Genomic DNA, 14,715 nt, shown 5'->3' with positions numbered 1-14,715 from the left:
TCCTAAGAAAGAAAATTCAAAGTCACATGTGTCTGTAGATTCTAAAACATAGAGGTTTTTTTCCTGGGTATTCTATTTTTCTATTACTAAATCAGCTTAACAATTCATTATAGGAACTCGAAAACGCCTCTAACGGTTTTCCCAGACATTAATGGTCATTGTTCTGGCCACATGACACCCTTGTTTACAGACGGACGTAGAAACAGATGACATTTACATAATCTGCTTGATAGATTGAAATGGGATACTTTACTGTACTAAACTGTGTCTACTGGATTTTCAAAATAATGTTTAATAAAAATAATAACACTCTACATGTTAACCTGTTAAAATACATACATTAACATTAGAAATTAACAATTAAATCACATGTTTTGTTTCCATGAGAAGTTATGTTATTTAAGGCATATAATCAGAATCTCTGAAAATAAAATCGTTATTGATTATGGAGATCAACACTTGCGAACCTTCAATGGAATACTGTTAGATGATGTTCCTTATTCTAGAACGCTACAATATGCCAATGTTTGTCATTACGATTCCCTTATTCAGCTTTCTAATTCATCTGCAAAAAGTTCCTGGGTGGAAAAAGCTGGACACATAAAAAGAAAAGGCACTTTTTTTTAAAATAGAAATTTGAAAGTTGTTTATCTTTGGGAAAGAATTACTAGCTCCATTCAGCTTGTGAATTCTTTATAATGGAAACACGTACACACTATGATCTACGAAAATATATTTTTAAGAAATCGTCTTAAAGAAAAACTATTTTTAAACTATTTATGTAGTCTCTATATAGGGTCTTGTTTATTTAGGAGTTTAGGATTTATTAATAATATTGTCTCTCAGTATATAGAACAGCAATACTGCAGTTTGATAAGTAACTCACAGCAGTTAAGAAATCTTAATATGCTTTGATATTTAATACATTAAAACTCTTTCCACAAAGTAAAAAGCAAAAAAAAAATCCTTAAAAAGAAAAAAAGAAAACAAAGTTACAAAGACAGTTTGTGTGGAAACACAAACTCAAAATCGGCCCCCGAAGTGGTCCACCCAGGCTGGTAAAAAGGCAGGTTTCAATATTTTCAGAAAGAACATCAAAATGAAATTCTATCAAAGACAAATGACAGAGAAGAATGGAGAAAGAAGGTTGACAGATCTTGTATGATGCCCCAGCGATCCAGCAGACCAAAGGATAGGTGCAAGAGAGGGTGTAGTTAGATGTGAACCTGGCCTAATTGATGTCTTATACTGAATATCTAATTGATCTAATGTTTGTAAAGGGTCAATCTCTTATTCCAGCGGTTCTCAATCTTTTATGCTCGCCGACCCCTTTTTACAATCCTCCACTCTGCCGCGACCCCCCTCCCCACACACACACAAACAGCAATAGAAGAATAGACAATAACAATCTATATTTTAGATGGTCTTAGGCGACCCCTGGCTAATCGTCAATCGACCCCTAAGGGGGTCGCGACCCACAGGTTGAGAACCCCTGTCTTATTCAAATCCTCAAGAAAAAAAAATCCTTTAGATAAGTGTATGACCCTGTGGTGGTGTATGACAATTCACGAGTAAATATATGAATAACTACTTATTAATTGTTGTTTTAAATTATGTCCAACTTATATACATACTAAATAGATTTTTTTCTCTTTAAAAAAAAGTAAAATTTTGTATGTGTGTAAATGTAGTAGTTATTACGACAGAACTTACTTAACTTTGCAATACAAATTGTAAGAAAAAAAATTTTTTTGGACAAAATCTAAAACCATTTGCATTAATGAGTCGAAATATGGCGATTAGTTTCCCCCCATACTAAAATGTCTCCCGTGTTTGTTACTATTAATAGTTAATAGTTGTAAAAGTGGTGTATTTAAAAAAAAAAGAAAATGCTTGTATAAGTGATTTTAAAAATGACATTTTTCGCTTTCTGAAAAGAAAAAAGTAACCGTTGCATCAGAACTTTGAATGGTCTAAAATAAATGATGTCGGATTTTCACTATCTTTTCTATTTTACGAGATCTAAACGGGACGGACGGACGGACGGACATTCCACACAAAACCAAAAGCGTCTTTTCCCCTTTCGGGGGCCGCTAAAAAGTTATCTAAAAGGGAAGAACTCCGCTATTAAAACTGTATCTCTCAAAAATAAACAAGCTATTTCCCTTATTCATTATCAACAAAACAATTAAGTACCAATAATTAATTGACTTATTGTGTATTTTTGTTTATTGATTCAAGTTTTGTTAGGTACAATAAACAATTGTCTAGTGTATCCACTGGATTGGAGAAAGCATGAGGGAGAAATAGCGGTACCAATTACTTAAGGGGACTAAACCCAACACATTTGTCTTTATCTATGAATACCCTAGTTGAAAAAAACAAACAAGTATATCTTTGTACATGGATTGATCTGCCGTCATGTAATAAAGATCACAATTTCTAATTGTGTAGTCCAGACTTGGTTGTCATTCACCAATCTTCTTCTCAGTCGTTCTCGTTTTTTTCCACCTGATATCGGACCCTGTAGGATGGGTTTATAAAAGCCTAATGATCTGTACCAAATAAATAACCTTGATTTTTTTAAATATGTTGTCATTTCAATTTTGTGTATTTCTTTTTTCAGCACTCAAAACTTTTTACGACGCCGTCAAAGGTAAGTAAACTATTTTCTAATTGCATTTAAACACACAATTGTATTGGTAATAATAACTAAATGTCATCCTCATCATCATCATCATCATCATCATCATCATCATCATCATCTGTCGCTTGACTTTCGATTTAGGAAAGATACTGCTCAACACACTGTGGCAGACAATGTGGTTTTGTACATGTTTATATTAAACAGCTAGGCCTACAAAAACAGTTTTTTTTTGTCTCTTTGTTTTATAATGTTCCTCTTTTTGTCCACAGTGCTTCCGGGACGTCTGAAGGATCCACTGACTACGTCCACGGCATCGACCAAACAAGCCCTTTCTACAACAACAGCAGCTAAGAGGAACATGACAACAACAAAAACAGCAGCACCCACCTCTGGACGTTTGAGTACCAAGAGAAATGTCTCTGAGTCGCAACATGTTGGGACGACGCCAACAACGACGCCAATGAGTACAGCTTTATCTACATCTACGCAAGCTAAGCCCAATGTGACACGGCCATTTGAAAGTTTTACTGGAGGTAGCGTGTTTAGAGTTAATAAAGTTCCAGTCTTAGACCTTGCAATCTCTGGGGCATCTGTTTCTGTAGCCCACGAAGATGACGAGGGTGTCATGTGGCCAGCACAACCACCAACCGTCTTTGCTTTTTCCCAACTATTATCAGAGACCATTAGATAAAGATCCAAAAATTAAAAATCAGTTTTCATCAGGATTCCAACCCGGGACCTCTCAGTTTAGAAGTCAAGCACTTTATCTTTCAGCCACCGCGCCTCCTAGAGTTATGGAACTTCGTTTTAAAACATTTCTTTCAACATTTGTATATGACTTTGCTAATCAGTTTAGCCAAGTGGCATACAAAAGCGCTGGGCTAACAAAATGAGGTCGTTCAATTTCCAATCCCGATGTAAAAGTAAAGTTCTCCATTTCAGACCTTGCAATCTACAAGGCAGATAATGTCATCTGTTTCTTTGGCCAACGGTTAACGAGCAGAGTGCTCTGTGGCCAGCACAACGACCAATCGCCTTTCCTTTTCCCAACTATTGTCAGGTACCATTTGTGTTGGGTGGACTCAGCGGCGCCCTACAAATCCCGAAATTCAAAACCCCCTGTCTTCAACGAGATTCGAACCCAGGACCATAGGTTCGGACCCCAAGCGCTTAACCACTCAGCCACCGCCCATACAGCGTATGCTTTACAATCTTCTAGAATTGAACAGAATCCGTTTAGTCTGGTAGACCCAACGTGGACTAGATAATTTGTATTTTGGAGACATGGCTCAAGTTGTGTCAGCAAGGAAACTTTCTTCCAATGTATTGCTACCCCCCACGTCAATGAAACATATTGGACCAGATCGCACTAAACATGGCTTGTTATGGTGCGTTATACAAGGGTGGGGCGTAAAGATCTCCCACGTTCGGAGTGGGCACCATATGGGCTGTACAGAGGCAGGATAGGTCGTGACTGCGTTATTTCTTATCACGAATATGGACCTAACGTAAACATAGAGTTGAAGCTAGGTGCTGAAACAAATGTGATACATACATATATATTAGACATAACTGAAGAGCAGCACCAAGGTATTCAGAGAGAAAGTAGTGAATTAAAATGCTACGAAAATAAGGGAAAATAAGAGTAATTTCGCCCGTATGCAAATTACCACCCCAGTGGTCACAAGCCCTAGCTAGCCCCTCCCCCACCTCACAGCATCTGTTCACTAACAACTTCAATAGAGCGGACACAAACAGCCGTTAGGCATGTATTAGACTAGTGATGCCCAACCTTCTTCAGCCCGCGGGTCAAATAAATTCCCCACACTCTTGTCGCGGGCCACATCATTGCGAAAATGGAAAAGCAATAGAGCAGACGACATTTTTATTAGAAACCAGTTGAGAGAAGTTCTGAAGGGCCGGTTAGACCTGTATCGCGGGCCGGATGTGGCCCTCGGGCCGTATTTTGGGCATCACTGTATTAGACTAACGATGGCTCTATCTAATTGTATATCTCTCATAATGACAAGTGGACAACATAAACACATTACATATAGAAGCTTCAGGTATCTCATTTGCATATGGGCGAAATGACTCTGGATCAGACGAATGTTTTTTTGGACATTCCGATGGTCTAGAGGTTAATTTCGCTTAGTGCGTTATCGCTAGGCGGAGGTGTCGAATCCAGAGTCACAGGTCCGAGCCTCGGTCGGCGCATTCCCTTATTTTCGTAGCATTTTAATTCACTACTTTCTCTCTGAGAAACTTGGTCCCTGGTGCTGCTATTCGTTTATGTCTAATATATGTATGTATCACATGAATATGGACTTAGTAAAACCTTATGCATTTTTTACAAAGCTTATATCTACTCTGTCTGTAAAAAGTTTGTACACGTTATTTCTCGGAAATAACAAAACAATCACTAAAAAAAAAAGTAACCAATTAGACAAGAAACTATTGTTAATTAACTATTTTGTTTGGTATCTCGAACAAGGGAAAAAAATTGACTTGACTGAAGTGTTGGTATGTTTGTAACATAATTTACTTCCTAGTCCAAACCTCCCGCAGAACGACAGGGCTGGCAGCGGGCAGGGTATGAAGCCGGGACCATCGATAAGTTCGAACGACAGTCCAGCGCGCATACCGCACGACCAGACAGCCACACTGATTTAGTCTCTTTTATATGTCATCGCTCAAAATCAAAACAAACAATGTATACCTATAAAATCTTTAGTAGTCATTAGTACTTCACTAGCAGACGGATTTGCACGTCTGCCACAGGAGGAGGGAGCCACGAGGTCACATTCAGAAAGTAATAGCTTTTTTTTTTTTTTTAAATGCTTGTAAAAAAACAAATTACTGTAAAATCCATCCAGAAATCCCTTTCTTTCTCACTCTCCCCCCCCCCCCCATTTTCTCTACTGGTCCAGATAAGTGACAGTATCATACTGTATTAAGAAAGCTAAAAGCATGAAATAGAGCTAAACAAAAAAAGGTAAAATCAATTACAAACTTAATTACATGACTGATCAAAACTAATGGATACAATGGACCTCATTCACCAATCGTAAACAAACATTTAGTCACCTGATCTTATTGAGAAAACAATGAAACAAACGGTCACGTGACAACCATCATGAATTAAACATGAGATCGTAAATTATATATAATAGATATAGTACCACGCGGCTAACTGTTGTTTGTTTACGATTGGTGAATGAGGTCCATTACACTTCGTATAAGCTTTTTTTTTTAAATTTTTAAATGCTTTTCTTGTTCGCATTTGTTTTGTGTGGTAACGACAAACCGTCTTTTCATGTGAATCACGTGATGTGCTTTACGGTTCATTGATTGTTTGTTTTTATCCCACAGACAACAAATTTCTGGTGAAAGGATTGTGGAGCGAGTGGCGATGCTCACGTGACTGTCGTGACTCTGCATTTCATAGAGAAAGGTACATTTGTTGGCCTTGGTCCCAGGGTTAAAGGTCAATGCCAGGGGCAGGTCGTAACTGTGAGGTGCAGAGCTTTCATAAGTTTGGGTAGGTGGGTGGAGACACAAGAAGTAGAGAATAGATCAGCCTGTGTGCGAGTATCGGGTGTCAGTTAATTAATGCTTTTACTTTAAAATACTTATTTATTATTATTATTATTGCTTTTATATAGCGCTACTTTCATGCTTAATAGCATGCTCAGAGCGCTTTTGGTCCAATCTCATTTGTGCACCAATTGGGGGGGGGGTATATAGGAGTTGGTTTGCTGTGCTGCCTTTAGGCGCTCAGTAAATACAACTCTGCCCGAGTCGGGTGTCGAACCTCGAGCCAAACTTTCGAGTGGGAATTGTAAACACAGGAATTGAACTAGATCCATCAAGTAGTAAATGAAGACTTGACCCAGCAAGAACGCTACGATGTCTTCTGTGAATTTAGAGAGGCGCGGTGGCTGAATGGTAGAGTTTTTAAGTTGGATTTTTACAACTACTGAATATTAGACTTAAAAAAATGGAACATATTTTTACACGATCCATCCCCCCCCCCTTTTTTTTTTTTGGGGGGGGGGGAATGGCTAAAACATTATTATATTCCAATGACAGACCTTTAGATCAAAACTTAGAAGACGGTGCTCACAATGGCCCTGTACATTAACTTATTAAACCTTTTAACTCTTTCTCTCCGTAATTATTTACCACATTCTGGTGGAATCAACGCTGGTATCGTCAGTTAGGAGAGAAAGAGTTAATGAATAGGGTCAATATCTGAAGACGAATAAACTGTTTAAGATAAATGTTTACTAGTTCTCTTGTTAAATTTAAATTAAATTAAAAAAAAATTTATTAGACCTACGGTCAAAAAAAAGGTTTCCCATTGAGGCCAACGAGCTAGTTATTCTTTTCCCAACAATATACATCAACGGTCAATTTTCTTGGAGAATTGTTAGAGCCGTTTTCGAGAACCGTGTCCACCCAGGTTTTAAGTTTTAGGTTTTGCCCATAAAGTTTTGTACATTTCGAATGTGGGACTTGAATAGAGGTATCTAAAAAGGCGGTATTGTAGATCTTCTAACCTTATCTAGCTATATTCAAGTATATTCCCTAATCGCATTTCTATGTACTTATAAAACTTATTGACATTTTATTGTGCCATTGTTTCCAGAGATTGTGTGGATGATAGAATGACCATTTACAAGAACTGTGACAAAGAAACAAAGCTAGGAACTTGTTACATTGGAACCAAGTGTCCAGCTGGTAACACTTTGAAACTTGTTTCGTTAAATCTATGGTTGTAGTACACCTTACACTTTAGGCTATTAAAGTGCTAATAGATATTTAGTTAGTGATTTAAGATATAGATATATATATTTGTATAAAATACACGTGCTTACAGTACCTTCATAGCCCTCATAGAGCATCTTCCATTATCTTTTCAAGGAAGATATTGAAGAGTGTTGGTGAAAGTAGGCAGCCTTGTCTTACTCCATGTAAGGTTTTGAACCAGTCCCCAATATTATTGTTGAAGTACACCGCAGTGGTGGCATCCTTGTAGAGGTTCTGGATAACTTTAATTATGTTTTTATTAATGTTGTACTTTTCCATTGTCGCCCAGAGTGCCCCGTGCCATACTCGATCGAAAGTTTTCTTGAAATCAATAAAGACATAAAAAAGATTCTATTGATGTTGAAGGTATTTTTCACAGAGTGTGAATAAAAGCCGTAACTGAAAGTGTATAATGTTGAAAAGTGTATAATGTTGAAAAGTGTATAATGTTGAAAAGTGTATAATGTTGAAAAGTGTATAATGTTGGAAAGTGTATCATGTTGAAAAGTGTATAATGTTGAACAGTGTATCATGTTGAACAGTGTATAATGTTGAAAAGTGTATAATGTTGAAAAGTGTATCATGTTGAACAGTGTATAATGTTGAAAAGTGTATCATGTTGAAAAGTGTATAATGTTGAAAAGTGTATAATGTTGAAAAGTGTATAATGTTGAAAAGTGTATAATGTTGAAAAGTGTATAATGTTGGAAAGTGTATCATGTTGAAAAGTGTATAATGTTGAACAGTGTATCATGTTGAACAGTGTATAATGTTGAAAAGTGTATAATGTTGAAAAGTGTATCATGTTGAACAGTGTATAATGTTGAAAAGTGTATCATGTTGAAAAGTGTATAATGTTGAAAAGTGTATAATGTTGAAAAGTGTATAATGTTGAAAAGTGTATAATGTTGAAAAGTGTATAATGTTGGAAAGTGTATCATGTTGAAAAGTGTATAATGTTGAACAGTGTATCATGTTGAACAGTGTATAATGTTGAAAAGTGTATAATGTTGAAAAGTGTATCATGTTGAACAGTGTATAATGTTGAAAAGTGTATCATGTTGAAAAGTGTATAATGTTGAAAAGTGTATAATGTTGAAAAGTGTATAATGTTGAAAAGTGTATAATGTTGAAAAGTGTATCATGTTGAAAAGTGTATAATGTTGAAAAGTGTATAATGTTGAAAAGTGTATAATGTTGAAAAGAGTATAATGTTGAAAAGTGTATCATGTTGAAAAGTGTATAATATTGAAAAGTGTATAATGTTGAAAAGTGTATCATGTTGAAAAGTGTATAATATTGAAAAGTGTATAAATGTTTTAGAAAAAAACGTAAGAGATATACTTATAAGAGTTAAAGTTACAGTAAGCACGTTTGTATTCTGTTTGACAAGACACCTGACCTAGTGCACACCTGACATAGTGCACACCTGACGAAGTGCACACTGATCAGATTAATAAGTTCGAAGGTATTGAGAAAAAAACGCTGGTGAGGTTTACTTAGTTACATTAGTTTAAATGTCTAGAAAGGGGGAAGCTTGAATTTATGATATGTCTAGCTCAAGGATTAAAAAAAAATGCAGCTTCGGTGTATGGAGCCATAAAGGAGTGGAGGAAAGTTTAAGCAGCAGAGAAGCTATTTAATAGATGTGTATAGCATTCGCTTTATCTATATGGCCAACATTCTTTTTTTTAGAAAATGTTTGTTGCCCAAAATTTTTGGTACAATGGGGTGTCTTTTATTTTACTTATCTTTCCTTTTTTTTTTTTGCGTAGAAGATGTACTAGAAGGTCAAGGATACATACGAGTAGGCCTACCTTTAAACTATTGACAAAGTGGTGGCTAATTAAACTTTTTTTCTTTACAAAAACATAACACGTTCGACAATGAACAGACACTTTTAGAACGGGCACATTTATTACAAAATGAAATCGTTAAAGACATAAATGTTGGACTTTCCTCCCTTTTTTTATGTTTGAAATCCAGAAAAGAAAAAAAAACAACATTGTAATTTACTTATGATTGCGTTGTTGCAAAATTGAACTATAGATAAATTGTCATCTATAGTTGTTAAACTCTCAATTTGTATAGTTAATTATACATTATTTGTATTTTGGCTCTACAGACAAAAAACACGAATTCTTTTTTTGAGGGGGGTGGCGGTGGTGACACCCTGGACCATCCGCACCGGGTGACGCCCACCCTAATAGCGCCACTGCGTAGGAGCCTCTCGTGGGCTCGTTTTCTTTGGGAACGAGGAACCCACTCGGGGTTCAAGTAACCTTGTCTCCCGATAATGGATAAATGATTATCGAGTTGATGGGGAATCTACGGACGGGGGGGGGGGTATGAACCTGACTGTTGGAAGCTTGAACCTTACCAGACGATCAATGATGTCACGGGAAAATGTAGGGATATGATCTCATTGGCTATGACCAGCATAGTATTGGATGAGATTTTTGACATTACCTTTGAGAGGTTGGGATGTTAATGACATTTGAGCGCGTGTTTGGGTTAAGGGTGGACATGGCTGGTGGGAACTTGTATAACTTAAAATATGGATATTGGAAAAGGGCGGGAGGGGGGGGGGGATAGTGCGACTCGATCGCTGGACTCCAGGGTGGGAAGGATTGGAATTAAAATCTTAAAATGTTGAGGAGAAATGTCCTTTTTGGACATATAGAACCCCTTAAAGACCGTTCGATGAATATGAAAGCGAATTATTATTAATTTTTTTATATTTATGCTGAAATTGATCCTTACTTGGTTAGAGTAAATTTGTAAAAAAAAATAAAAATTGAGAAATGTTCCTCTCAAATCAAAATTAAAAAAATATTTACGTATGTGCGTGCGTGTGTTCGTGTTTCTTTTACGTCGAAATGCGCTATCATTACTTGAGACATTTTATTGTCCACACGACAAATCTAATATTTTGTAAGTTATGTCCCTTATTCTATTTGTCATATCCACAGTGATATTGAATAATGTAAATAATTGTTAGAGCCGCGAATGGAAAAAAAAAATCACATCGCTTTGGAGTGTGTGTGTGTGTGTTTGTGTGTTTGCGTTGGCGGATGAATTCTGATGTAACTTTTTATTTGAATTGCTGTAGATGAGTTGATAACATTTTGAATGGTTGATGAAATGGAAGGTCAAGTCGAATTAAGAATAAAAATCGTTTTTGTCAAACTTACCCGCTGTAGTTTCGATCATGGAAATATCTTAGCTGTTCTAGACCTAATGTTAGTAATGAGTAATGACTATTTCACTTTCCGTATTTTTTTTTGTCCACATCAAGTGGGAGAATTAGTGATGATTGATGAATCAAATAGGGCCCTTATAAATATAAAATAGGGATAGAGTATTGATATATTCGATGTTCATTTGTTAAACTAATTCTACAATGAAAAATTATTTTAAAACTACTTCCCTGCCTTCTTTATAAGCGACTACTATATAATGACATCCAGGGCGAAAGACATGATTTTTTCTTTCCATAGAGCTTTATTAATATTTCTTTTTGACTAGACCATAGAAGCGGCAAAGTAAACACACGAGAGAAATAGACATTCCATTGGTCGATGCATTTCTCTATATTTACAAAATAATCACAAGAGAATGTTACTATGTTAGTTTTACAGCCCAGTGATTTACCGACATGATTTATAAATCACAGTGTAGGCAGAGGCAGGTTGATTCTGTAGGTATTTGTTATGTACTCTTTTTTTTTTTGTAAAGCTTGGTCCTCCTCTCTGTCCTTCTTTGTAAAGTTTGGGTCCTCCTTTCGCTTCTCCCTGGTAAAGTGTTGTCTTCTTTTCTGTCCTCCTTTGTAAAGTTTGGTCCTCCTTTATGTCCTCCTTTCAGAAGTTAGGATCCTCCTTTCGCTTCTCCCTGGTAAAGTGCGGTCTTCTTTTCTGTCCTCCTTTGTAAAGTTTGGGTCCTCTATTATGTTCTCAGTAAAGTTTGGTCCTCATTTATGTCCACCTTTGTAAAGTTTGGGTCCTCCTTTGTAAAGTTTGGGTCCTCCTTTGTAAAGTTTGGGTCCTTCTTTATGTCCTCCTTTGTAAAGTTTGGGTCCTCCTTTATGTCCTCATTTGTAAAGTTTGGGTCCTCCTTTCTGTTCTCTTTTGTACAATTGGTTTCTCCTTTCTGTCTACCTATGGTAACCCTGCTGGAAGTGATGCTGCTCTATTCTATAGTTTCTGCATATTTCTAGTTAAGATGTAAGATTTTGGCGTTTTCTTGGCTATTACACGAACACGGCGCGGTGGCTGAGCGGTAAAGGGCTTCACTTACAAAACCGGGGTCCCTGGTTCGAATCCTGGTGAAGACTGGCATTTTTAATTCCGGGAACTTTGGGCGCCTCTGAGTCCACCCAGACATTAGTTGGGGAAAAGTACATGCGGTCGGTCGTTGTGCTGGTCACATGACACCTTCGTTAACCGTGGGCCACAGAGACAGATGATCTTTCCATCATGTGCCCTATAGATTACAAGGTCTGACAGGGGAACGATTACTCTGACTTTACACCAGCGGTTCTTAACCTTTTATGCTCGGCGACCCCTTTTTACAATCCCCCACTCTGCCGCGACCCCCCCCCCCCCTACACACACACACAGCAATAGAAGAAAAGACAATAACAATTCATATTTTCGATGGTCTTAGGCGACCCCCTGGCAAATCGTCAATTGACCCCCAAGTGGGTCGAGACCCACAGGTTGAGAACCCCTGCTTTACACGACACATCTTTGTTCTTAATCATCATCATCATCATCAAACTCCATTAGAGTGAGGGCTTGAAAGGCTCAAATCCTCTCTTGCAAAAGCCCTGGGGCAAGTCTGGGGCAGTCAAACAGAATATGAGGCACGGTTTCCTCTTCTTCCTCGAAACGGGGGCACAGTGAATCAAAATTTGGCCATAGCCGCGAGAAATATGAGCCAACAGGACAGTGGCCTGTCCTGCACTGTGCTATAATAGCTTGCTCAGGCCTGGACAGCCTTCACCACGTGGAAGTGCGGCCAGGGTGCCTCATGCGCTCCCAGACTCCACGGGCTTTTTGGGACTTGTCCCAGCACTCAAACCACTTTCCATTTCTGTTTTTTTTTTGTATTATATATTTGTATATGTTCTCAATAAAAGCACAAAGAACCATTGCAGATTGGAAAGCCATATTCACACTTTGTGTTTCTCTAGAATGTTCCAAGTACCAATGGGGTGTTAATTGCCAGAAGAGCTGCATCAACTGTGCACAGGAGTGTGATAAGTTTGACGGGAAGTGTTCAGCGTGTAAGCCAGGTTTCAGGAACCCAACCAGGTCTTGCAATGAGAGTAGGTTCAGATAACAGACCACAGTCACTTAGAGAAATGCGTTTTTTTTTATCTTTCTCTCTATCTCTCTCTTTCTCTCTATCTCTCTCACAATCTCTTTCTATATCCCACTTTCTCTGTATCTCTCTCTCTCTCTCTGTCTATCTCTATCTTTCTTTCACGCTCTTTTATGTATACAAACTCTTTCTCTCATTCTCTTGTTCTTTTTTAGTTCGCTCACTGACTCCCTTTTTTTTGGTCACTCTCTCTCTCAAATCTATGTATGTCTCTATGCTGAATATTATCTCTCTCAAATCTATGTATGTCTCTATGCTCAATATTATCTCTCTCAAATCTATGTATGTCTCTATGCTCAATATTATCTCTCTCAAATCTATGTATGTCTCTATGCTCAATATTATCTCTCTCAAATCTATGTATGTCTCTATGCTGAATATTATCTCTCTCAAATCTATGTATGTCTCTATGCTCAATATTATCTCTCTCAAATCTATGTATGTCTCTATGCTCAATATTATCTCTCTCAAATCTATGTATGTCTCTATGCTGAATATTATCTCTCTCAAATCTATGTATGTCTCTATGCTGAATATTATCTCTCTCAAATCTATGTATATCTCTATGCTGAATATTATCTCTCTCAAATCTATGTATGTCTCTATGCTCAATATTATCTCTCTCAAATCTATGTATATCTCTATGCTCAATATTATCTCTCTCAAATCTATGTATATCTCTATGCTCAATATTATCTCTCTCAAATCTATGTATGTCTCTATGCTGAATATTATCTCTCTCAAATCTATGTATGTCTCTATGCTGAATATTATCTCTCTCAAATCTATGTATGTCTCTATGCTGAATATTATCTCTCTCAAATCTATGTATGTCTCTATGCTGAATATTATCTCTCTCAAATCTATGTATGTCTCTATGCTGAATATTATCTCTCTCAAATCTATGTATGTCTCTATGCTGAATATTATCTCTCTCAAATCTATGTATGTCTCTATGCTCAATATTATCTCTCTCAAATCTATGTATGTCTCTATGCTCAATATTATCTCTCTCAAATCTATGTATGTCTCTATGCTCAATATTATCTCTCTCAAATCTATGTATGTCTCTATGCTCAATATTATCTCACACTTTTTCACTCTGTCTCTCTCCAGCAATCGTTCAGTTTCTTTTTTTACTTTTATTTCAATATTTCTCTACCCCTCTCTCTCTCTTTTTCTTTTTTCACTCTAACGCACTCTTTCAAAATGTCTCTCAAACTCTCCCTTGGCCACTGTCTCTCTCTCCGTTGCTCTGACATTTTCTCTCTATCTCTCTTTTTCCCACGGTTTTCTCTGTCTCTTTCTCTCTTTCTTTCTCAATCTCTCTGTCTCTCTCTTACTTGCCCAGAGCGTCGCAGTAAGTGCCATTTAGCAAAATTTAAATGAATACGATACGTAGAATGTTAAAAGGGTTTACGCAGAAGAAATATCTAATGGAGTAATTGTAGTAGATAATAATAATATTAAGGCTTGCCTTCGAGTCTGAAGATTAATGAGGGGTGCAGTATTTCCTGTGGTTAAGCAGCCCCATCTGTGACCTACATATTTTGCCACATCCCGCGCAAGCATAACAATTGTCCACCGGTGGTCGATTAAAATATCCTATTTATCGACTCTGTTGCGACTAGTCATTATATAAATTACTGCATTGCCTCCAGTCCGCGCAAATTATTTTTAAAGTGACAATTGGCTCGTGCAGACCAATACCATTCTTTAAACTAAATGCAGTTCACAGTGGAACAGACGTCTGAGACGGCTGTGAACAACAGATAACCGTAGGTGTTATTATCGGAGACTGGCTGCAGACCAAAGCTATAGAGCCCAGTCTGCCCATTGACCGAAATGCCTATTTAGGATGGATACATTGC

At 37.3% G+C, this 14,715-nt stretch overlaps 1 protein-coding gene across 3 annotated transcripts in view; it reads left to right on the top strand.

The window, feature by feature from the left end:
- Window positions 1-14,715, top strand: part of LOC106058032 (uncharacterized) — a 43,072-nt gene that overhangs the window by 24,470 nt on the left and 3,887 nt on the right. For 2 of the 3 annotated variants that reach the window (XM_056016592.1, XM_056016591.1), the window contains 5 exons: window positions 2,627-2,656; window positions 2,917-3,180; window positions 6,020-6,101; window positions 7,299-7,390; window positions 12,654-12,788. In XM_056016592.1, coding sequence (XP_055872567.1) covers window positions 2,627-2,656; window positions 2,917-3,180; window positions 6,020-6,101; window positions 7,299-7,390; window positions 12,654-12,788 — 603 coding nt within the window. The remainder of the gene's footprint in view (window positions 1-2,626; window positions 2,657-2,916; window positions 3,181-6,019; window positions 6,102-7,298; window positions 7,391-12,653; window positions 12,789-14,715) is intronic. The other variant, XM_056016593.1, reaches the window with a different exon arrangement.

Source organism: Biomphalaria glabrata, chromosome 18 (genome assembly GCF_947242115.1).
Source record: "Biomphalaria glabrata chromosome 18, xgBioGlab47.1, whole genome shotgun sequence".
Taxonomy (NCBI): Eukaryota; Metazoa; Mollusca; class Gastropoda; family Planorbidae; genus Biomphalaria; species Biomphalaria glabrata.
The sequence above is the reverse complement of the archived record's forward strand: the minus strand, read 5'-3'. Positions and strand labels throughout refer to the sequence as shown.